General features: G+C 34.0%; 3 protein-coding genes across 4 annotated transcripts; 2 read left to right on the top strand and 1 right to left on the bottom strand.

The window, feature by feature from the left end:
• The first annotated feature begins 2,435 nt into the window (after positions 1 to 2,435).
• Positions 2,436 to 4,213, top strand: LOC110412552 (7-deoxyloganetin glucosyltransferase-like). Its single transcript, XM_021423112.2, is given in 3 exon segments — positions 2,436 to 2,727; positions 2,730 to 2,972; positions 3,120 to 4,213. Coding segments are annotated over 3 exon segments (1,437 nt in total). The 5' UTR covers positions 2,436 to 2,471; the 3' UTR covers positions 4,058 to 4,213.
• A 1,379-nt stretch (positions 4,214 to 5,592) lies between these two features.
• On the top strand, positions 5,593 to 7,794 carry LOC110424099 (7-deoxyloganetin glucosyltransferase-like). The gene is made up of 2 exons (XM_021438604.2): positions 5,593 to 6,448; positions 6,563 to 7,794. Exons 1-2 carry the CDS (start codon positions 5,941 to 5,943, stop codon positions 7,486 to 7,488), a joined length of 1,434 nt encoding a protein of 477 aa, XP_021294279.1. The 5' UTR covers positions 5,593 to 5,940; the 3' UTR covers positions 7,489 to 7,794.
• Positions 7,795 to 19,439: 11,645 nt separating this feature from the next.
• On the bottom strand, positions 19,440 to 23,259 carry LOC110419609 (Aldolase-type TIM barrel family protein). Of its 2 annotated transcripts, none has more exons than XM_021432707.2 (6): positions 22,936 to 23,256; positions 22,084 to 22,296; positions 21,305 to 21,400; positions 20,901 to 21,046; positions 20,039 to 20,258; positions 19,440 to 19,787 (listed from the first exon to the last, which is right to left on the bottom strand). In XM_021432707.2, exons 1-6 carry the CDS (start codon positions 23,068 to 23,070, stop codon positions 19,593 to 19,595), a joined length of 1,005 nt encoding a protein of 334 aa, XP_021288382.1. In that variant the 5' UTR covers positions 23,071 to 23,256; the 3' UTR covers positions 19,440 to 19,592. The 2 variants fall into 2 exon arrangements, with proteins under 2 accessions (XP_021288382.1, XP_021288388.1); XM_021432713.2 differs by having other exon boundaries at positions 19,782 to 19,918; positions 22,936 to 23,259.
• Positions 23,260 to 26,456: the final 3,197 nt, after the last annotated feature.

Raw genomic sequence — 26,456 nt, 5'->3', positions numbered from 1 at the left:
ATAAGTCAATTCGCATCTATAATTAGTGTATTTCATCGTGTACCTACATGGAGTATAGGGGGAAAACAAACAGGAAATAAAGATTGCATGTGACTTGATTTAGAATCATTTCAAACATAAAATGAAAAGAGAAAATTTTTGGAAGGTATGGGCAAAGTTTACAAATTCACCCTGCAACTTGACCATTAACAGAACCACGGCCACCAATCAATGTCGTAAGGTTAAGTATGCATTATTCAGTAGAAATATATATGCGGAGCAACCATACCATGACCACCACAGCATGGATAAGGAAAAAGTTAGTCATTTCTAATTCTAGAATCACAAAATGGAATTTCAATAATTTGATTTCAATTGTAAAATAAGAAGAAATGATAAGTCATATTTGTGGGAATAATGTTCACCTGTAAAGGAAAACTTCTATGCTTCTCTCCTTTAGATTGCTTTGGTAGTCTAGAGCACTCTGGCAATGGTGTAAATGAATTGAATCCGTCGTCTACAAGTTTGAATTTTCATACTTGAATAGAATTACTTTATTTTTTAATTGCCTTTGACATTAGCTTTATGGGTGATTGTCTCACCATTTTAGATCTTCTTGACACTTGTTTAGAGCTGAAAGGATGTTTCTTTCATCCTTTTCCGTGGGTAATTGGATCTATTCTTTGTTCTCTCGACCCTCAATTGTTTGGTCACAAGCGTTTTGTCTCTATTTTCTCGAAGATGGATTACTTCTTTTGCATTTGGAGTTAGCATGATGGGGTTTAAAAATTCAAAGTTTATGAGTTTAAAAATTTTAAGTCGTTATTTCTTTTTTTTTTATTCATGTAATTCTAGAGATACGATTAAAGTCATTTTTTTTATTGTATCTTTTTATTTTAATTAATAATAAAATTTTTATAAAATAATTAAACCCTATGAGAATTTTCAGCATAAAAAAAAAAAAACTTGAAGAATTCTTGTAACATGTCTACAACGTTTAAGCCAGGGAATGATACTATTCTTTTGTCTTTCCTTATCTTGAGAAGTAGTAAGTTTTGTTGGTTTCTTGAGGCTTTTTTGAATCAGTGGATGTTTTAATGGGCTTGGTCTTTTCTTGCCCATATATCTTGGGCCAAGACAGTGCTTCGTGGTTTCACTATCTGGAAAGCCCGTCCAAAGTCCAAACTCCAACAAATCATTCATTTGTTAAAAAAAAACAAGAGAAAAGAAAGCAGTGTGTGCATCTACAAATAAATGGCTAAATTGGAAAAATAGATAACTAAAATGTCCTGGAGACAAAAAATCTGAACTTTGTCAAGCCATCATCAGGTACATCCTGTTTCATATGGCTTCCTTTCTTAGACCTTCCTTTAGTTTTGCTTTGCCTCTTTTTCTTTTCTTTCTTTCTTCAAATGCCAGTAAATAATCGAAAAGAAATCCAAACCTAAAATGAGCTATTTCAAGCACCCTGCATGGGTTCCTCAGACGAAAAGGGAATGCCAACTCAAAAGTGAAATTTACAGAAATTTCCTTCTTATAGCGGCTTGTCAGCTTCTATTGGATAAATAAAACTTCCGCAAATGGTTCAAAAAACGAATCTAGGCACATAGCTTTGTTTAACACTTAACTACAATCTAGCAAGGAAGAAAGCCAAGGTGAACTTATGTTAGCTAGTTCGTGTAGTACGCAGGGACAGTGCAGGATTGGTGACACATGGAATTACACTATGATTATCTCCTGAAACACTCCATTAGTCGGAGAGGCTTGGGCACTGCTCAAGACGATTAGGGTAGCTTTTCATTTTAAATAACAGATGCAGTTTTGAAGCTGATTCATTTATTCTTATTTCTTTAACACTATGGTGAAAAAAATCGAATCCTAAATTAAAAAAAAAATTAATTTTTAATTTTAATCTATCTGATTGAATACATTTTCTTTCATCAAATCTTATGCGTATGTCTCTCGTATTATCCTGCTCACATTACCAGTTCAAAGTAAAATCAACAGCAAAACGCTTATCTATGATGCAGACAATAGTGGTTATTTTCAACGAATAATAAGTAGAGGTCCGTTTTCACATCAAAAAGAAAAATACAAGAGAAAGAAACTCTATATATCTTCCAGCTAAAGTTTTTGGGCAATTTGCTAGTGGTATTTTTATTGGGCTTATCGAATAAGAGTTGAGCAGACACAGTAAAGTGGTATCCTATAGGAAAATTGATTTTCCCCTTGCTAACAGACCACGACAAGTGCCGAGTTGATGAGTCAAAAGTGGCAAGTGGGGGCTCTGTTATCACCTTAGATATATATATATAATACTCTACTATTTATTAAATTAAATTAAGAGGAGGAGAATTCAAACCCTAGAAAATCATATGACAAATCTATTTTTGTTTGCTTTAACCTTATCTATTTAAATGCCTTCTTTTTGCATTGGAGCTTAGGCCTATAATAAGTTAGACCCTCGGCCTGCTTCACTTGCTCAAGGGCAAATGGAACCCGCAAAGCAGCACCATGCTGTCTGTATTCCTCTACCGGCGCAAGGCCACATAAACCCCATGTTGAAACTTGCCAAACTCCTCCATTTCAAGGGCTTTCATATCACTTTTATCCATACAGAGTTCAACTACCAACGCTTGCTTAACTCTAGAGGATTAGACTCTCTCAGCGGCTCAGCCAATTTCCGATTTGAAACAATACCTGATGGTTTGCCACCAACCAATCAGCGGGGAATACAAGACCTACCGGCTTATGCTTAACGGTACCAGTTCAGGGGTTGCTTTCATTCCGAGAGCTCATAATAAAACTTAATACTTCATCAGATGCCCCTCCTATTACTTGCATAATTTCTGATGGAGTCATGAGCTTCACCTTGGAAATTGCTCAAGAATTTGGCATCCCGGAGATGGTTTTGTTTACGCCCAGTGCTTGCGGCATGATGGGTTACCTTCACTTTGAAGAGCTTAAGGAACGAGGATATTTCCCACTGAAAGGTACTATTGTCCAATCTATCTTGTATCCAGTATCAGGCTGTTAGCCTGTTACTTACAGAAGAATATTCTGAATCTTGATTGAAATTCTTCCCGTATAATCTTTTTTTAAATTCAGAACTTTATTTTCTTTATGTTAATTATTTGCAGATGAGAGTTACTTGAATAATGGATACCTTGATACTGCCATTGATTGGATACCGGCAATGAAAGGAGTTCGATTAAAAGATATCCCCACCTTTATCCGAACCACGAATCCCGATGACATAATGTTCAATTACAACGTACAATCAGTGAACAATGCCAAGAAAGCTGCAGCTGTAATCCTGAACACTTTTGATGATTTGGAACAGGAGGTCTTGGATGCCATCAAAACCAAGTTCACCAAGCTTTACACTATTGGTCCACTGTCAATGCTTTATCGGCAAATTTGCCCAACAAATTTGGACTCCATTGGATCGAATTTGTGGAAAGAAGACACCGAATGCTTAGCTTGGTTAGACGGGAGAAAACCCAGGTCCGTTGTATATGTAAATTATGGGAGCTTGATAACAGTGACGCCAGAACAATTGCGTGAGTTTGCTTGGGGACTTGCTGACAGCGAGTATCCATTCTTGTGGGTTATTAGGGCAGATCTTGTCAATGGTGGAGAAGAAATATTATCGAAGGAATTTATGGAAGCAATAAGCGATAGGGGTCTGCTTATAGGGTGGTGCCCGCAAGAGAGAGTGCTGAGCCACCCTTCTGTAGGAGGCTTTCTGACTCATTGCGGGTGGAATTCTACAATGGAAAGCATTTGCGAAGGGGTGCCATTAATCTGTTGGCCATTTTTTGCAGAACAGCAGATGAATTGTCTCTACTCTTGTACGAAGTGGGGCACTGGAATGGAAATTGACAGTGATGTGGAAAGAGAGAAAGTAGAAGCTCTTGTGAGGGAGTTGATGGAGGGGCCGAAAGGCCAAGGTTTAAGGCAAAGGGCTATCGATTGGAAGAAGAAAGCTGAAGTAGCTGCAGGCCCTGAAGGGTCTTCTTACACTAACTTGGATAAGCTTGTTAGGCAGTTGAAACAGGGGATGGTAAATTTTTGAGTGTCAATGATTGTATGAAGTTTCAACCATTGAAATTCTGCTTCTGGATTGATTTGGAAATTTACTAGTTATGTTCTTCCAGAGAGAAAGTGAAAAGGAGGGTATTATTCACAGTAATTCACTAATTCTTTGTCATTTTGTTGTCAGAAGTAGGAAACATTGAAAGTCTATTGATGCAATGCAGCAGCTATACATAGGGTAGAACAAACGGTTCTTTTAATTAGTTCGTTTTAAATATCTAACAATAAAATTAATTAAACTCATATTTAAACATAATCAAAATCAAATCGAATTTTACAAATAACTGAGTTAATTCGATTAGTTCGGTTCATTTTTTAAAAACTAAACTTGAAAATTTTCTCTTTTTTTTTTGTTTATCTATATTTATTTATGTTACATTTTTTTATAAATCTATGCTACAAAAATATTAAAAATGATGATAAACAATTAGAATAAATAAGATAGATACTTATACAAATAACAAATAATTAAAAATTATGAATACAAATAACAACAAATAGTTTATAATATATTTTTCATATGAAAACCTTGTTTTATCTTTATTTAAATTCGGTTAGTTTGGTTAGAAAAATTCCTAACCGAAACCGAACCGAATCATCCAAAAATCCAAACTAATCGAATTGAAAAAATCGAATTCACTTCAATTCGGTTCGGTTTTTCAATTTGCTTTACATTTGCACACCCCTAGCTATACAGTAGCAATGTACATATCTACAAATTTAATTGCTCAACTTGATAAATTTAAATTTAAATTAATTAAAAATGATAAATTTCTGTTTATGAAACATTTTTAAGATTATGCAAAAAATATATTAACACTTCTGAATACGATAATATGTGGAACAAGTATTAACATCCAAAGATGTCTATTCAAAAAATAATAATACTTAATCATGTATTATCTTATTTTAACATTAATTAATAATCCTTAACTTCAGAGTTACTTGTGTTTCCCAAATTTTTTATTTTCTATTTTCATATTTTTCTCTCATTTTTTCACTTTTTCCTTTTTATTTTACTATTATTTAAATATTAGTGATTGTTTTAAGCCTTCCCAACACTCTTTTGGGACTTACAAAATTTCTTTTGCTTTTGCCTTTTTCTTTTCTTCCCCGCCAAAACGATGCCGCTTTGCACATATTGCAATCTTAGAACGTCCTGTAAAAACTGATATAAAAATATATCTGACAGATGAAATATTTGTAACCAACGATTACGCTTCAATACATAAAAATTATGTATACGAATAAACTATGATTTTTTGGTTGCGCTAAACTATATGATTTGTTTAATTACCTTAATTATTTAGAAAATATATATTTACAATATTTTACATTGTGTATTGAAAATGATACCCGCATAGATAAGTATAATTTAATTAATTGTGCTTTGGAACCATTTGAAGACTTTGACTGTCTCTAACTCACAGCCGCCGCCTGCCGACTCGAAAAGAAAGCCTTGAGATCACACATGTATATGAGTTAAACTCAGAATTTTAAAATATTAAAAAATTTGATTTGCTTAACAAGGAAGCTCCGCTTACTACGCAGATCTGATGAAAGTGGAGCTGTATTATATTGGGAAAAATCTCTTCCTAATCGTCCTTTATTTCTTGGCAGCAAAAGGAAAAGACAAAGGTGACAACTTCTCTGGTTTATTTATTCATCTATGAAATTGAAATGATTATAAATGGTTAGGCGTCCACATGTAAGAATCCGCTTAATCGATTATAATCAGTACTTCACAGTTATTAATTATCTGCACAAGAATAAATCTAATGCAATAGTAAAATTTCCTATATAACTGTGGGAATCTGCCATTGTTTGAGGACAAGGCACTGAGGAAGAGACAGAGAGAGAGAGATGGGATCCCTTACTGCTCGCAACAAGCCTCATGCGGTGTGTATACCATACCCAGCTCAGGGTCATGTAAATCCTATGCTTAAAGTAGCGAAACTACTTCATTTCAAAGGCTTTCATATCACGTTTGTCAACACTGAGTACAACCATAAACGCTTGCTCAAATCCAGAGGCCCCAATGCCCTGGACGGTGTGCCTGATTTCCGCTTTGAGACAATCCCCGACGGTCTGCCTCCGCCGGATATTGATGCAACACAAGACATCCCCGCCCTCTGTGACTCCACTAGCAAGAATTGCTTGGCCCCTTTTCGCCACCTTCTTGCTAAACTCAACTCTTCTGGCGTTCCACCTGTGACTTGCATTGTCTCAGATGGCGTCATGTCCTTCACTCTCAAGGCTGCTGAAGAGCTTGGAATTCCCGAAGTGTTGTTCTGGACCACCAGTGCATGTGGTTTCTTGAGCTACATGCATTATCCATGCCTTATTGAAAGAGGTTTTACACCATTGAAAGGTCCGTACAACAAAACACTTTAAAATTGCAGACTTCTACATCTCACCTTACTTGGGTCTTGGAATGGTTTTGTGGATTTGATTTGTTGCTGACAATTTTTCCTTCATTATGCAGATGAGACCTATTTAACCAACGGGTATTTGGACACTGTTGTTGATTGGATTCCAGGAATGAAAAATATCCGCTTAAGGGACCTCCCAAGCTTTGTCCGAACAACAGATCGGAACGATATCATGTTAAACTTCCTGGCGGCAGAGAGTGAGAGAGCTGCAAAAGCTTCTGCCGTTATTGTGAATACTTTTGATGAATTTGAGCATGATGTTGTCAAAGCTCTCTCTTCCATGCTCCCTCGAATTTACACCATTGGACCTCTTCAATTGCTTCTCAATCAGATTCCACAGACACCTTTAGAATCAATCGGCTCCAATCTGTGGAAAGAAGAGCCCGAGTGCCTCCAATGGCTCAATTCCAAGAAACCCAAATCCGTGGTCTATGTGAATTTTGGCAGTATCACAGTCATGACAGCGCAGCAACTCGTTGAGTTCGCTTGGGGTCTGGCTAATAGCAAGCATTCTTTCTTGTGGATCATTAGGCCTGATTTGGTGAGGGGTGATTCATCCATACTGCCCCCAGAGTTCCTTGAAGAAACTAAGGAAAGAGGTTTGATGGCAAGTTGGTGCCCACAAGAGCAAGTGCTCAACCACCCAGCAATTGCGGGTTTCTTAACACACAGCGGATGGAATTCAACTGTGGAAAGCGTTGGATATGGGGTGCCTATGATTTCTTGGCCATTTTTTGCAGAGCAACAGACAAATTGTCGATTTGCTTGCACTGAATGGGGCGTTGGCATGGAAATCGACAACAATGTGAAGAGAGATGAAGTAGAGAAGCTCGTGAGGGAATTGATGGAAGAAGCAAAAGGTAAGGAGATGAGAAACAAAGCCATGGAGTGGAAGAAAAAAGCAGAGCAAGCCGCCAGTCCGAATGGCTCATCATTCTTGAATTTGGAAAAACTGATCAAGGAGGTGTTGCTGAAGTAAAATAATCCACCCAACCAAGCAGCACTCCCATGTTCATGGATATTGGATCGTATCGTTCCACTGTGCCATGTCCATGTTGAATAAAAAATCCTAGGGCCTCACGCGTTTTACACGTCCGGGCATAGCCGTCTCAATGCTTTTATCTTTTTCTTTGTAACGTTCTTCAGTAGGCCTTTTACCAAGGCCAATGTGTCTGGGCTCTCGCGTCTGTCATGGGAAGCCAGTTGTCACACTCACACAGTACAATAATTTGCGTTTTACTTACAGTAGTACTACTTCTTGTTATATCAACGAGAATTTCAAATCCTTTCACCCTAAACTTTAAAATAGATGAGATCCAGAAAATGACAATTACGCGTGATCAGAATTTAAAAATTTACCCAGAAAAACTTAAAGAAAGGGAAGAGACGGTAGGAAATTTATTTGACACAACGGAGCAATGATCCAGAAAGTGAGAATACAGAGTTTGATCAGAGGCAGACACTCCTATAGTGGAGGCTGGCCGGACCAGCTATGTGCATTGATCAACGAACAGAGACAAGAAAAAGTGATATATTTGTGAAATCACAAAGTTAGGTTGCATATACTAATACGCATATAACTAGCCAAACCATCATCATCTGCTTAATTAATTATGATTAACCTTCACTTTGCAAGAGGCAATTAAATAGGAAGAAGAAGAAGAAGATTGTCCAGCACAACGTACATTCATTTAAAATTATTTATAATAACAAATGATTCCTTTTAGTGTAAATTCAGTTAAAATTATTTATAATAACAAATTATTCCTTTTAGTGTAAAAGAGAGTTATACTGTACATTAATTATTCATCTGCACAACTTACCATTCATTTACTAATAGCGAAGTGTAGTTGTTAGCTATCCGCATTTACAATCCAATCCGAAAAACATGTTTATTAAGTAAAAGAAACTTTATATATAAGCTCAAGAGTTATTCTATCTTTTTTCAATGTAAAATCTATGACATATTTCCTTATCCTTTATTATAAGGTGTTATGATCTCAATGGGGAACCTTGAATTTCATGTCAGGGAGGATGTCCTAATCCTTGTGAAAGTTATAAATCAACATTGAAAAAGATGTCATGGTCCTACCTCGTGTTGCAGGGTGTCACACTTCACATTGAGGAAGATGTCATGGTCTCACCCTTTGTTGCAAGATGTGACAATCTCATTAGAGAGACATGAATCTCATATTAACTGTGTAGGGACTCCTTTGTTAGGATAAAATAGTAAAATTTAACAAAAAATTTGGTATAAATTGTGACAATTGGTATAGAGTAGGCTCTAAGATACTAGCAATGTCTTTGTGGGCTTTTGTTATAGTGAGGAGGATGCCACAATCCCAATCAATGAGGATAGTGAGCCTTTGTTGGAGTAGGGAGAATGTCACAATCTGAGCAAATCTCACATCGAGGGGGATGTTATAGTCTTAGAAAAGAGCCATTGCTAGAATAAGAGAGTATGCCACAATCCCAATCATGGAAGCTAGTAGACCATTGTTGGAGTGATCATTGAGGATAGTGGACCTTTATTCGAGTAGGAAAGAATGTCACAGTCAAGGGAGGATGTTATGGTTTCAGAAGAGAGTTATAAGTCATGAATCTATATTTTCAACTCAAAAAATATATCTATTAAGTAAAAAAGACTCTTCTATATAAATATTTGAAGGAAGACTCTTATATATAAATCCAAGACATATCTCATCTATTTTCGACGTGGAATTTGTAACATAGCAGTATTCATAAAATAGTTGAGACAACTACAAATAAAATTATTAATTAAAGATTCCTAAGTTATTCTAATGTTTATGTTTATCTTTAGACATTAATAGTATCAAAATACAAGAGGAAGAACAAAGATGTCATTACGAAGAACATCTCTTGTATCATATATGAATTTGAATGTCAAGTGAAACTTCAACTCATTACTTATTATATAGACAAATATGAGCTGAAACTTTGACAGTAAATCTATATAGGCCAATGATGTTTGTTCAATGTAGTCACAAAAATAATTGACAAAACGAGTCAAAAGAAGGTTAGATTTCATATCGAGAAAAAAGATATCCACAAAGTGCTTGTTGAAGAAAAAAATCATAAATTACCATATCAAAAAAATTGAAACCCCAAAAAATATAAATAGGGTTTATCTTAAAAAAAATTAAGTAAATAACTATAAAATGTCATTACAAACATAATAAGATTTCACAAAAAAAAAAAAGTTGTCCTAAGGAATATGATAAGAATTTGGAACCAAAATTGAAAAAGTCTTAATTAGACAATGATTGTGAATATAATAAGATTTCCCAATAATTTTTTTTATGATTATGAATATATTATGATAAAATTTATCATTGTATTAAAAATTTTAAAAAATTTCAATTAAGTAACGATTGTAAAATATAGTAGCAAATATAATAAAATTTGATAAGGATCTATTTTGTTATTTCAAATATGAATGAAAGAGTCAACTGTTGGGATTAAACCAAAATCCCGACGCCCTTTTACAGCCGCGATATCTCCAGTTCAGGAGAAATAAATAAAATAAATTGGAAAAAGGGTTGCAGTTATCAGTCATCCGTCACCGTAAATTATATAGATAGCACTGAATAATAACGGGAAATACATTTTTAGAACATGAACCACAGAACATAATAAAGACATTTCGTTAAACGTAACGTTCACAATATGTTACAAGCCATGTGCATAACAAGTATGCTACACGCCATTAATGCTCAGAAATAGTGTGCTACATGCTATACCAAAATAAATATTTCTACACGTCATTTTTACAAATTATGCTACTCGCCATGTTTACTACACGCCATGCCATTTCAATATGTTTTTTACAAGCTATTTGGATAATAGATGTTATAAACATTTTAGACATGGCTTGTCACAATATTTTAGAACATTACGTTTGTAATGATGTTGATAAATTGATTTTATTTTTTGGATTTAAGAGATTATAAAGAAAGATGAAAACACGTTACGTTATGTTACGTTACGTGCAACAAAACTTGTTTTTGAGCAGTTGAAAGATGTGTCAAGTGAAGTTGCTATCATCATACAATACTTTGTAATTAGTGAGTTTGAAAAAAAAAATAGCCGTGTTTGTTATGTAGGGAAATAGCAAGGTCACTGATTACCACGCATTGTTTGATGTTGAAAAAACTAGTATCAAACAGAATATGTATACATTAATATTAAAAGTAAAACCTAGTTCCCCTAGATTCAAACATGAGATAAAAAGCAAATGCTATGGGGTGGTAAGAGCTCATGTGAAGATGAAACATGCAAAATTTTTTAAAAGATGGCATGCAAAACAATAAGTTTTCAGCAAGGAATGTAGTAAAATTTTAGGACATGGCATGTAGCAACATAATGTGTAAATTGAATTAAACACTTATTTTTTATTTTTAAATTTCAACGGCGTGTCAATTTTGTGACTTGTGATAAAACACGGTGGTCACTGGGTCAATGGCATTTACAAAGACAATGAGTCACGAATGCAACGAATAATGAGTGATTTGTCATTGACGAGCCTGATAAAGCTGGTTAAAGATGTTGTTCGAGTAAACTCACATAATGATGAAATCAAGTTACATGGATTGATCAGTACACTAAGAAAGCTATCATGGTCAATTATCAAAGACAACGGGGATGTTACGTTAATGCTTCTAGAGGAGAGGAATGTTCCGACAGTGTACGTCACCGTTAAGGAACGCCATACAAATGTTATGCTACATGAAAAAGCTGTAGACGATAGTAATTAAGTCAATCGGATTGAGATTTACACTATTTCACATATACTATAACATTCAATCCCTAACCCATAATAATGGCATTTGATGTATGCACAAGACTTTGTGCAGCCTGATACATACACGGCATTCTCACAACAATTGTTTGCACAATTCCGATCAGCATATGCATCAAAAAAATTACTTGCTTCTATCCCAGCAATGCAACAGTCAAGTGAAACTATAAAGAGTGTTATGCCCATTTTGAATGTTACTGCTACGATGGAGGACGACACTATAATGCTAGAGGATGACACTGCATCTAATCAGGTTAAAGATGAAAGGTTCCCTACCGATGAAGATAACTTTGATGACAATTCTAATAGGGGCAATGATGGCTGGCAGAGTGACAATTTAGAAGATGACTAAATTTACGACAGTGACATTCTAAATTGCAATATTGTTGAGAGCATAACAAAACATGCCGAAGGTATATATGTCGGAGATGTTAAGTGTAACGACCCCATATACAATAACCCATCGATGGTGACGACGAGATTCTTTTGGTTGTGAGAATGCTGGATGAGAATAATTGGGAAAGAGAAAATGCAAGGGTATCTCATAGGTGACTTATTTCGAGTGCAAAAATGTTCTCATTCAAAATAGTTACAACTAAACATGTCAAAATGGGTCTGGCCCATTAGGTTGGCCCATTTTCTATTAAATAAGGGGTGGGTTCGATTAAAAAATTTAGGCCCATATTAAAATCGGGCCTAAATGTGCTAACCCACCAAATCAATGGGCTAAGATGGGTTGGAGCGGGCCAGCCCTACGGGCTAAGAAAAAATAATTTTAATTAATTTAATAATTTTATATATTTAACTATGTAAAATTAATAATTTAGTTACCAATGGTATTGCTTATTTTATATATTTTAATGTCTTTAATCTTTACTTGTCAAATTAAAAATTTTAATTTAGATTAAAACTTATTGTTTCTTTTTCTTTTATGGTAATGACTATTAAATAATAAATTGATAATAATTCAAACCTTTAGACATCATTGCTGTCTAAACAAGATTTAAATATTTTACTTGAGAATGAGGATTGAGGAGGATATAAATGAGTGTTGAAATTTTTATTATTTAGTTATATACTTATGTTTATGGGATAGTAGTTTGTGTTAAAGATTTAAACTTTATTATGTAATTTATTTATTTTTTAATATTTAGTGTAATTTGTTTATTTATAATATATTTTTATTATTCAATTTATAAATTAAATCATAAAATAATTTTATTAATAGAAAATTTGTTAGGTAGAATTATAAAAATAAATTTTTTTTAAAAAAATAAAAATGGGTTGGCTCAACTCAACCCATGGGCTAACAATGGGTGGGTTGGGTTAAGGTTTTGATAGCCCATATAAAAAATGGGCTGGTCCAGCCCAACTTATATTTTCTCAACCCACAAGGGCTTGGGCCAGGCTGGGCCAAGCCAGCCCATATTGACAGCTCTAGTTACAACTAAGGAGTTGACATCAATCGATGACCACTTGTACAAAAAAAATTATTTTCCTCGAAGGATGAATTAAAACGAGCTTTAAACATATTGACATTAAAAAGACAGTTCGAGATAAGAGTTAAAAGGTCATGTTAGACTCGTTTTAGGTTAATTGTATGGACAAAGCATGCGAGTTTGATGTGCATGCAATGAAGTTACCTAAAGGGGATTATTGGTAAATTCGAACATTCGACAAAGTACACACATGTATTGTCAATGGTTTGTAAGGATAGTTTTGAACCGCAAATGCGAAGATAATTGGAGAACTTATGTCAGACAAGTTTTAGGCTATTAAAGTAGCTATAAATCCCACCTTGAGTAAAAGAATAAGTTAGAAAATCCTTATGTGAGCATATAGATTATATATTTGAAAAATCAAACTTAGTTTGAACCTTCGAAATGATTCATTGACACTTTTAGTTGTCTGTCAATTTGAAGAAAAAAAATTTTCAAGTCTAAAAGCAGTCAAAATATGTGATTTTTATAAAACAATCTTTTGAAAAAAAATTGTTGGTAATAACTCTTAATTTTTAGATGATCAAAGATGATTTTTTTTATAATTTTTAGAGTACGTTTGCTATGGTAAATGTGAACTGCATATTTAATTTCAGTTGAACTTTTTCGATTTTGTTATTGAAAACAAAAATTAGATTTTGGTTCTTTTAGATTTTGATTTTTTTTATATTTTTATTGAATCCAAATGGGGGTTGTTTGCTTATTTTCATTAAATATCTTAAGTAAAAGGAAAGTAAAAGGTAAATATGACATTTACTTAAATAGTATTTAATGTAAATAAGCTGTGCAAGTTTTTATAGGCAATCCGCCTCCGAAATTATATTCTGTCTCAAATATATCGATACATGTTCATGATGTATGGATACATTTAGTCCAAAAAGGATTTTTGATTAACATGTATCAATACATATTCATAATATATCGATACATTTTCCCCATAATCAAATGTATTGATACTTGGGCTAATGTATTGTTACATTTCATCGATTTTGAAAAAAATAAAAAAGGTAAAAGGGTATTTTCAGATCCCATAGTATAAATATGACCTCAACTCCGAGGGTTTTTCATTCTACGTTGTCTCTCATTAGTTTTTCAACAACTCTAAGCTTTCTCAAACCTATTTTTACCCTAAATCATCATTTTGAAACATTAAAAGCTTGGTTTTGGGTTTTTCAAACAAAGGTGACATCTTTAACCTTTAAATCTTGATTTATGAATTTTTCTAGCACTAAAAATATAATTTTTATGCCTAGATTTACTGTTGAACATTCAAACTCAAAGATTTTGTGATTTCCCTAGCATTAAAGCTCACCTAAGGGATGGATGAAATATTTATGGGTTTCTAAGCATGGGTTTTAGTTAAAAAATTATTAACCTAAAAGCGAGTAATTTCAAAAGTACTTAGAATGATTATTATAAGATTTGTATTCCAGGAAATGATTGTGATGATTTTTGTATGATAGGAATATTTGAAAACTCCATAGATTTCGCCGAAACGAAGTTATGATTGGAGCAAGGAATCGAATCTTCAACTAGGTGAATGGAGACACTACTTTCAAATTATTTTGATATGTAAAGCCAGCATGATTTCTATAAAAAAGATTATTTTTGTATGCTGAAATAATCTCTCTAAAATGGTTTATCAAAGGATTTGATTTTCAAGAATGAAAATGATTTTCTAAGAAAAATAAATTCTTAGTGACTATGATATAATTGATACAATGGTTTTCAAATTGTTTGCAAAACTACTAGGTATGTAAATATTCTACTATATATTAGTTTTCAATAAGAGGAGACAAGCACTTTATGTTTAAAGTTCACCGATTACTTCGATCTTAGGACTAGTGTAGGTACAAGATATTGTATGTTTATTTATAAATGCTATAATGTGTATATTCGGTATGATAAATGCCATAAGATTATGTATATGATGTAACTTCCATATACCATATGAGATGATTAAGTATGCATGATGTATATTATAAGATTATGTATATGATGTACATTCCATATATAATATGAGGTGATTAAGTATGCATGATAAATGCCATGAGATTATATATATGATGTATATTTTATATACTACATAAGATGATTGAGAAAGCATGATGAATGCCATGAGGTTATGTATATGATGTAAATTCTATATACTACATGAGATGATTGAAAAAGCATGATAAATGCAGGAGATTATGTATATTTTATATACTACATAAGATATTGAAAAAGCATCATAAACGTCTAATGTGCAATGGGACTGTACATTGTCTGCCCAAGGCTGATGGGCGACATACCATCACAAAGTATGAGTTTAATGTTAATGGAATGATCATAAGCATTATGTTTATGGCATGTTGCACACTAATGTTGTTTGAGCATTGTTCATCATTTGTACTCTATGATGACATGAAAATCTGCTTAGTGAAGAAGACTAAGCCTTAGAGAAAGTCCTAAGAGGTAAGGGAACTTAAAGAATGATAAAAATGGAAGATTTTGCTAAGAAATTTAGGTTTTGGGCTGAAAGTATCGATAGATGTGGGTTAAGTATTAATACATTCTAAATAGAATGCTTTAGGAGGCTTTCTGTGTTAAATGTATCGATACATTTTACTAATGTATCGATAGATGTATAAACTATCAATACATTGGAGAATGTATCGATAGTTTTGGTGCATAGTAGATTGTTTGATTGAATTTGATGAGAATTTCAAAGGTAAAAGATTTTCGAAGGTCTGTATTGACATGTTTACATACAAATACTATTGAAATGTGTTCAAATAACATGTTTTATGAATTCTAGGATTAAATTGTTTATGAAAGACATGAGATTACAAATGCAAATATATGAACTACTCTTATCCCCTAACTTGTCCCCTTTTCGTATCCACTCACAAAGTCTTTGTTACTCACACGTTATTGTTCTTATTTATTTTGTTGCAAATCAATGACAACATCTAATAACAACCAGTGTCGTGGATACTAGTGTCTAGTCATTCTTTGGTAGATGTTTAGCATCCACTTGATGCCTAGAAGGTCGGTTACGTTCCGTTGACGAGTTAGTCTCTTACTTTATGTTTGTGTTTACAAACTATGAACATGTTTATGTTAATGTCGCCATGTTGGTATTCTTTATTAATAATGTTATGTATGAGATTATAATGATGGCTCGAGAGCCTACATGAATACCCGAGGGTGTTGTTGACAGCTAATGTTCATGTGCTTTGTGATAATGGTACTTTTTCAAATATATATGTATACCAAATGCTTGAGCTTAGATAATTAAGTTGAAAAGTTTCTTAACTGTATAATGAGTTTTATGAATGTATGTATTATGATTACATACGTTAATAGATGTTATGTGATGCTTCCGCATATGATGATGAATGCTTGATAATGTTATGATAAGAGACTTGTTTTGGCCTAATGAGTTATGCTCGTATGGATCCATGTGTTGGTCATAATTCCTCAAAGAAATGGGATGTGACAGTAGCATTGAGATCCAAGGACATAATTTGTGAGATGAGGGTGCAATAGGAATTGGAATGCTTGCATGGTAAGGCATGGCAAGCGAAAGAGTATGCTAAAAGGCTTGTTTGCGATCTCCTAGAGGAGTCATTTCAACTCCTACTGATGTATTTCCATAAATTGGAACCTGAAAATCCTAAAATAGTCACAATAGTGGCTACTGATGAGGTACAACGATTCAAATATTGTTTTTATTGATACAAGGCTTGTATTTGATGGTTTATAGAGGTAATGTGTCTTGTAGTTGCTATTGATGTGAGACATCTAAAAAACAAGTTCAAGGTGTTCTATTTGTTGCTGTATGCACAGATGCAAAAAAGAGCATATATCTGGTTGCATTTAGCATTGGCTATGTTGAGGATGAAGACTCGTGGATGTGGTTTTTACCAACCTGTGTCGTGCGAATGGTTGTCTTGAAAACACAATGTTCTTTTCTAACCAGTATCTTGACATTAAGAAAGCAATCAAAATGACACTATGGTTTTTGCGATTACCACTTGAAGAAAAACTTGAACAATAAGTTCAAATGTGATGACGTTTCAGTGATTTTCACCCTTGCTTGAGACTGTTACAAGGTTTATGATTTTAACAAACATATGAACCAACTAAAGCAAATTCGCGTGGGAGCCTATTCAAAACTTTTAAGAATAGACCTTAAGAGATAGGCACGTGCACGATCACCGATAAGACGATACCAACACATAACATCCAACATTGCACAATGTGTTAACTCTTGTTTGAAGCATACAAGACAAATGCCAATCACTGTTCTGATCGAGTTCATCAGAGATTTGTTCCAATGTTGGTTCCATGAGCAGTACGAAAGGCCTTCAAGGTGAGCATGCCCCTCAACCCTTAGGCTGCCAAGTAGTTAAGCAAACAGTCCAATGATGTACATCATTTTATAGTTAAACTTATCTATCGGGTAGAGTTCGAAGTTAAAGACAGAAAGGTGGACGAACTTGTAAACTTGTCCTTGAAGATGTATTCATATTGTGAGTTACAGATAGATCTACTGCCATGCAAACATGCCATTACGGCAGTAAGGTACGAAAATCCTTATTTGGTATTTAATTTATAATTAACTTAACTTTTACATTATGCTAAAATCGTGAGTTCATTGGATTTGAAGTAACCGCAAACGTGAAGTCGTTGAATTTTGCACGAACTACTACAAGACAACCTATTTGGTGAAAGGTTATGCTAGGTCCATTATGCCTGTTGGGCATCCCAGTGACTGAGACATCCCTCTTGATGTGAAAGAAATCGTTGTGTTGCCACCACCTTGGCGAGGTTGAGTAGGGAGACTCAGGAAAAGAAGGATTCCATTGGTTGGGGACAGTAGTTGACCACAGAGGTGTTTACAATGCAAAAGGCACAAGCATAATAAACAAAATTGCCCATATTTGTTTACACTTTCAGCCACAAATCTGGCACCATTTCCAAGTTCGTTCACATCTCCACGACAATGTCAATAGAAAGCATGTTCAATTTGTTGACAAAGTGATCACACACACACAACACTTGTCCAATACGAAAGATAATGTCTAATAACGTAAAGTATCTTGTAGATGAAGACAATCGGTTGACCTAAGTAACTATGTGAGCCATGTTTAGTACATATGTTACATGCAACGCAGTTAGGGGTGGAACTGGTCAAAATGTGTAAGTAGGATAGATTGATATGCAATGCAATTTCTAACATTCATATTTCCTATTTGGTATATAATAACGGACAGGTTTGATGTTTGAACTACTTGTTAGTATAGTTTGTTATTGCAATCAAATCCTTTTGCATACAAAGTTAAGGAAACGAATGGTAGTATGGAAGACGGACTGAGGTATTGCTTCTTTAAAATTGTAAGCAGAAGCAATGTTCAAATTTTGCGAAGCAGTTGTTACACACCAAGACCTAGTAGGCAATTGCTGATACACCGCATGCATATATAATCTGTTGTGGCACGCCATGTCTATAATATGGCTTGGTACAACGTGAGTTTAGTTGGCACACGCAAGCAACCCGAATGGAAGGTTGCGACACACCATCCTAACAAATATAGCTGTTAAATGCCAAGCATAAATAGACAGTATCAGTAGATGCCCTTGTGCATAAGTGATGGTTGAAGAGAGAAGCAATGGTCATTAGTTGACTGCTGTAATTGCTGACGCTAAGAATAAGATCCATAGAAACAAAACACAATAAAATTTTTGTTAAAATCAATTGATGGGGTTAAATAATAAAGTAAAAAGTAACCAAATTGACTCGTACTGCAAGCCTACAAAGAAATTGGAGACGTTCAACCCCCGTTAGAACTTTAAACTTTTCTTATAGATTTTGATCTAAATCATGGAAGAGACAGTAGGGATAATATCGAGATAATCACCTTCCATGACCAAATTCAAGTCAGATAAACTTTTATATATATAAAAAAAATTGTTATTAGAACGTCATAAAAGTCTTCCGGGGCAGCTAAAGCTGAACAAATATTAGTGTGAAACCGACAAGTTTTGGAGTTTAAGCCTAACTCGCAGCCCTCCTTGATAGCCGCCAAGAAACCCGACAAAGAAGTCATCTTCATGAAGACAGTTATTTATAATATTCAAGTTAAGAGCTGCAGACTATTTTATTGGGATTATGTTTGGATACTCAGCATTGTCGAAGTTGAACCAAGTTCTCTTGTTTGTTGCCGTGGCTATTTATTTCATCAAAGGTTGATAGTTGAGGCACCTGGGCTCAAAATTCTGCAGGAAAATTGTCAGTTAATTTACTACCCTTAGTACTAAAACAGCGAAACTACTGTTTAATTGTTGTGTTTCACAAGTGCTAATGTACAGTAGGGGAACACAGAGAAAAAATTCAGTTGGTGGTGGAGTATATATGTAATTATCAGAGTATCACCAATTTGATTGATGAATAATAAATTGGTGATGGGAGTATGAAGCTAGTGTTGATTTTGGCTAGAACAAGGTCCAATACATTTAACCTCAAAGGAACATTAATTGCTAGTATTTGAATGGTTGAAAATTTTTATTCCAAAATCCAAAAAAAAAGAAGCAGAATAAGTGGGATAGAAGAAGCATCCCAAATAAAAAGCAAAAGAGATATCATTTAGATCATGGTAATATGGTTTATTACAGTATAGTCTCTTCAAGTTATTGATACTTTAAAATATTGTAAGAACATTATTAACCCAGGTATCCAATTCATATAAACATGTGCAGTTCCAGTTCATAATTTATTTAGACAGATTCCCCACTCAATATTTGCTGGATCACAAGTTGAGCCCCTTCAACTAGCCTCCTCACCACTTCTCCAGCAGGTAGGATTTCCTTGATGAGGCCTACACTTTGGCCTGCATACATCGCCATGCTTTCAATGTCACCTGTTGTTGTTGCATTTGGCACTGTACCAGCAAAACGTTGAATTTCTTTTTCCTATTGAAAAAATCATGAAATCAAGAAAATCTTAAATTTCATTCAGCAAAGGATCATTCCAAAGATCTGTCTTTACTAATTGAAAGTGCAATCCCTCTCTTGGAGCGGACTAGCCAAGTAAGAGTTCTTTGCTGAAAAATGAAAACAAGCTATATCTTAAATGTGACATTTTACCCTCGAGATAAATGTCTCCAAGTTTTAGAAGAAAATCAAAATGATTAATTGCAAAATTATTTCACCAGTGTTCTCACCACGCCATGTATTATTGATCGACCAATGATTGGCTGATTAGTTTCATTTTCGTGAACAGGAAGGGATTTCCAATCACAGAAGAAAGGTGTTTGCAGGACACGATGTGGCGCACCAGGCCACCTTGCTCTGCCAAACACATCTGTGTACTCAGTTTTATCATGTTCGATCAGTTTCCTCTTGTACGTGGGGTGAGCATAGCTTTCATGAGTTGCAAGAAATCTGCAAAAATTCATACTTTAGCACAAACAGGCTTAAGAGGCTTTATAAATGCTTCGACTATATGTTCAGAAGTTCAGCAGGGCAGGGTAATGCTATCAGAAAACAACATATCATCCCATTCATCAGCTAAGACTTAAGCATGACTGGCATAAATTAATTTCCCATCTTTCAATGATATTTCCGTCTATTAAAGACATGGCAAGTAGGATCTTAGTTATATCTGCATCCCTTTGAGAGAACACAGAAAACAATTAGAGCCTTGGCTAGTAAGACATAAAACAAGTTAATTTGTCCACATTTTTTTGTGAAAGAAAAGAAATAAGTGTTCAGTTCCTCTTGCCAAAAGTGGGAACAGAATCATACACATATTTGGGATGTTATGAAACAAAGAGAGAAGTGAAGCTGAAAGATTCATGCTGCTATTTGATGTACTAACACGATCTATTTTTCCATCAATAGGCAGAGTTCAAAATGATTTTAAGACATGTAAAAGAGGAAAAACACCAGGAAATTCAATAGAAACAAAGATGAGATTATTTCATATGCATGAGCTATTTAAATGAGCACCACAAGTTTTAAAAATGCAGCCAAATTTCCAGATTACTGTTAGTGATGCTTAATTTTAATTGAGATAGTCCAAACCTAGTGCCCATGCAAATGCCTTTAGCACCAAGAGTCAAAGCAGCAACATAGCCACGACCATCTACAATACTGCCAGCAGCAATTACAGGAATATCTCGATCACCAACAAGGTCAACTACTTGTGGCAACAATGAAATTAGACCCTCCTGAAAATAAATTAGACATCACCATGAGAGGGAAGTCAACATTTTCTAATTTTTCAGTGTTACAAGTTTTACGGGATCGAGAAAAGCAAATAAAAAGTTAGTTCATGGAGATGTAGTTAAGTATCAGAATCTTACTAATTTTCAATGTAAAATATTGTTGAATGTATCGAGACACAGTTGTTAATTTTAGCCAGGAGAGGCTCCAAGAGATTTATTATATAGTTGCAATATAACAAAACTCAAAACAAATGTTCATACCTGTCCAATTACATGCCCTCCTGCTTCACGCCCTTGGACAATGATTGCATCTACACCCACATTAATTGCTTTTTTTGCTTCCTCAACACTCCCAACCTTCAATGGAGATACATTTGGCTCATGAGATAGTCCAAGAGGAAGCATAATACATGCAAAACATGTCATCCTACCCTTCAGTTTGAAAAGAGAAATTGATGCCGACCTGAACCCTCTAAACTAGTGTTCTTATACTTTCCTCACAAATAAATGTTATTGTCCCCAATAAAGACCTTTTATATTACTTTCCCACACCATTCTTTCTCGTCAACCTAATAAGTGCTAATTAATGGAACAAATGCAAACCTCGTCCCTACAATTTGTCCATCTCTCTTGGACCCAAAAAGGCAAAAATTACTGGTATTACTTTTCATTAAGGTAACTAAATCTCATCAAAGGAAAATCATAGTGAACAAGAAATGCAATATGATTATGAATGTATTCTCAAAGTGTTCAGAGAATCACATCAGGCAAAGTTACTCCATAACCTGGTGATAACCAACTATAGTGGTGTGGCATAAAGTCCTGGGTTTGTGTCCAGGCTTTCCCCTGCCCCCATCCCCTTCCCATGAAACTCCCCATTTAAAAAGAAATAAGATCAAATTAAGGTTAAGACACTTAACAAAGCAATATAACATATAGGTCATCTGTTGTATCTTTTGCTTTTTCGGTTAAATCAGCATTCCATAATGGGACATAAAGCATGTTTATCTGTGCAACAAAAGGAGAAACACGATACTCACTTGGGGAACAACCTTGACCCCGGCATTATGGGCTTCAAGTACAAGCTCCTTTGAGCATTCTCCCCAATATAGTTGCAATACTGCTACCTTTTCCTCGAGTATAGCCTTTATATTTTCCTTGTGAGGAAATGCTAGAACAACACCAACCCCAAAGGGTTTGTCAGTTAACGTTCTGGTCTTCCTTATCAGCTCCTTTAAGTATTCCGGAGATTCCTAGCACAGCAAATTACGGGAAAATCAACAGCCCATTGATAAGCTTAAACTGAAATAAGAGTAGTAACAGCTAGCCCATATATGTTATCTGAACTACAAAATTTCAGCAATACTTAGAAAACAGCTACTTAGGAATCAAAAACAAACGGAAATACACCTTTAATTCATCTACTTGTCTCAGACAAATTGCAGAGTTTGGATAAGTGCCCATTACTACGAAAGCTGTTCAAGATTGAGAAACTTAGGAAAGTAAATTAATAGTCAATACAACTCACTATCGCTGATTAGGAATTGCCAATCTTGAACCCTGGATTACTGCCATTAGTAAGATGACCATAATGGCTCAACCATCAAAAGATTTCTTGCAAGTTGGTATCTGGTTGGTTATTTTGGAAGTTCACTAACAGTACAGTTTTTCTCTTTATACATTAACTGCCTTTATGAATTAAGGTTTCCCACGATAAATAAAAACAGAAAGTCAGAAACCAAACTTAGTATCTGAGTAGTAACTAACTAAGGTGGTCCCATGAGATGAAGAGCAATTTCTAGTGAAACTTAACAACAGAGAAGTAACTAGTATTTGCTGAGGAAGATCATTCAAACCTATGAACATAAAAAGGAAATACTAGGATTTAATACCCAATCAGGAGCTCTAAGAAGGCCAAGGCCACCAGCGTTAGCAACAGCAGCTACAAGCTCCGGTCCAGCAATATCAGGTCCCAGTGGTCCTTGGACTATTCCATACTCAAAACCCAGAATCCCTCTCCACCCCATCTCGCTATTCTACTAATCCTAATGCGATTGATTTGATTTGATGGGTGGGAAGGCATATGGTTATATACACAGGCCAAGCTTGACCTAGACTGCTTTCAGGGTTCAGGTAAGACCTCACTTAGGAGACTCAAAATTTTATTTGGATACTAAAATTTTGTTGCTTTCATCATTAGTTTCAGTTTTCTCAAGAACCAAACAACGGATGACACAAGGGACACCCAAGATATGGGCCAGTCTCCTTCGTACAAGCAAAAGGCGTAAGCAAGGACGTCTACGGAAGAGGAATCTTTGTCCTTTCCCGATGTTTGACCATTTTTTCTTCTTGTTTTCAACCCAAAGATGCTGATCAGCGCACGCCGCATCACTGCTTCATTGAGGTAAATGCAACAATTGAACTGTTGTAGTAGTACGTGGTTATTCAATTCAACAGAAGGTTTGTTTCATTACGTACTACTACTATGAATTCAGTCAATAGGCTTACTCTTGAATTATTTGTTTTCACCTTTTTCAATGGTGTGAAGATCATTAAGTGGCGTTTGGTACATGCATTGTAATTATAGGAAATATGATTACAAGTAATGTGATTATAAAAAAAATAATATTACAGTGTTTGGTATACAAATAAAATAATAATTAAAATATTAAAAATATAATATTAATTTTTTAAATTATCTTTATTTATTAAAATATAAGTTTAATATACTTATATTTTTTATTATTAATTTTTATATAATATCATCTTTTAAATATATTTTAAATGTCATATATTTTATTTTTATTTTTTATTATAATTTTATATATTTTATTTTTTAATATAATTTTTTATATTACATATTTTATTCTAATTCTTTTTTCTTGTATTATATAAATTTTAATTTTTTATATTTTATTTTATTTTATAATTTTTATATTATATATTTTTTTTAATTATAATATTATAAAATATTTTTAATAAATTAGTAAAGTTAAAAGATAAAATTATTTTTAATAATATTGTAAAGTGCAATGTAATATGATTGCATTGGTTTTAAACTGTAATCACATTATATCTCTTTAACTGTAACATGATTACATTGTAATATAATATTATAATAATTTATTATAAAATAAATATTATAATATAATTTAATTAAATGTTCTTTTACTTTTCCCGTATCACATGTTGCTTTAAAGATTTGGTGTGTATTTTTTTTGAAAATATACATTCTGGTTTTGCTTAGAAACTAGAATTAGAATAAACAGTTCCCTTACTTACCGGCCCAAAACACCTAGGACAATAAACATGGAAGCTTTGGGCAGAGACACAAAGAGTACTAACAATCGTATGGGCTTTAGTTCCAAAAGTGTAAAATTTCAAGCACCCGTCTACAGTTTTTTCTATCAATTGGGTTCTGTATGTAGCCCAAATTTCTAAGATCTAATAAGGTCTTTACAGTAGATGATATGAGCAATCCCAGATTTGATTGGCTGGCACTGCGTGTGTTGGAAGCAACACTCGACAGATTCTGAGTAAGACTTTAGACTTGACGAGTCTCCCACGCTCAACTTGTAAAAAACAATTTTTTCTCTTGAGATTCTAGGGGACAAGCAAATCTCTACTTCACCATTAATTACTTTGCAATTCTCACTTTCCTAGAAAAGTGAGTCCCCATGTTGGGAAAATGCTGATCTATCTTGGTTTTCTCTTGTCCAATACGGGTAAAAAGATAGCTGCTCCCTTCCAGGTTCTTTCCGGTGTGCCTAACAAGAGAACAAAAACTATATGCCAGTACACATTGTATGACAAAATTTATGCATATAATTGGTCGGATATCTATTCAGACAGAAAGAAAACAAGCATCGCAGTTTCGTCCCATTATGTTAAAAAGATTAGCCTCAGATTTCCAATGCACCGCTCGTGCAACTTCGTATTTATCCATTCATATTATTCTAATGAAGACCCCTGATCGATACAGCCTGGAATCCTCGTTCAAGTGCATATATATATGTAGGACGATAGAAAAGGTAAATGGCGGCTATGTTAGATATCTCTAGATGATCAACTCAATGGACCATATTTTATATTATTATTGACAGCTTCGAGATTCAAGAATTAGGAACAAAGAAGAATTCCCAGTTAAAAAATTTAGCAGGAGTTGCGTTCAGGTAGACAAAATGAACTACTACTACTACCACAATAAATAAACATAGCTAGATAATTAAGAAGCAGCAGCAAAGTGTATGGTGTACATATTGATTGCAAGATCTTAGCAGAGACAAGTCTATCTCTGACTTTGCTTTGCTATCAAATTGGCACAATTCTTAAATTTAATTCTACCTATCAATTTGTATGGTGTAAATGCCTTGACTCCTTCGTCTTATCTAAAATATTGGAATATTTTGATGAGACAATGGCCGCATAATACTAAAATTTGGTGAACTATTTCGATTTAAAGAAATTGGCTCAAAATTGGATTCATCCTACTTGTGATGGGCAATCGTCGTAGGCCCGTAGTGAGCAGCTAAATACAGATGGAATTGTTCTTTTCCTAATTATTCATTTAAATATTTTTGCTTGATTATCGCTACAATCATTGAGTTATCGCCCCACAGAGCCACCCTTGTTCTTGAGTACGCATGCTTCAAATTTACGTAAGATCATATACATATGTTTATCACTTGTTCATATAAACTCAGGGTTTAATTTTGACTTCATTGTCTATAATAAATTCTGATTGATGCATTTTCTTCTAACCATTTAAACTTGTTATGTTAATCAATGTTACTTTTGATAATGATGTTATTCATAATTGCTACTCTATAAAACTATACACAGTGCATCTAACAGATTCTAATTGTATAATCTTACATTAATAATTTCTTTATTTACAATTGAATATGCTAATTCCAGTCTATGAGCATAAAAAAATCCCATGTTTTAGTGGAGGATTATATGTAAATAGTTTAAATTTTCAATTTAAAAAAGCATATTTATTAAGTGAAGGAAAATGTTTATTTATAAGTACAAATTCAATTTCATCTTTTATTGATATGAAATCTGTAAAATATACATCAACTATTAATTCAAATTTTTAGATGTTAGTCTAATTTTATATTGATCTTATTTGAAGTTTTCATTTAACTTGTTTATTATTTTCTTCTATAAATGAACTACTATATATATAATTTGTAAAATGCTTTTCACGTAAGATACAGCATTAGAAAATACTAACCTCCAATGTCTTCCTTAATTATCCAGTTTTTGTCAGTCTTAAGTGGAGGACATCCTGTTTGAAATACAAGTCACAGTCCAGCAAGTTGCATCGACAACTAATCTCAGCTAATATCACACAGCCGGAAGACAGTAGGACTGTGTCTAATCAAAGTTTGGACAGAAGCAACCTTAA

This window comes from Theobroma umbraticum, unplaced genomic scaffold, assembly GCF_002168275.2.
Source record: "Theobroma umbraticum cultivar Fairchild unplaced genomic scaffold, ASM216827v3 scaffold_30.0, whole genome shotgun sequence".
Taxonomy (NCBI): Eukaryota; Viridiplantae; Streptophyta; class Magnoliopsida; order Malvales; family Malvaceae; genus Theobroma; species Theobroma umbraticum.
Note: the sequence above shows the minus strand (reverse complement) of the source record. Positions and strands in the feature narration are given on the sequence as shown.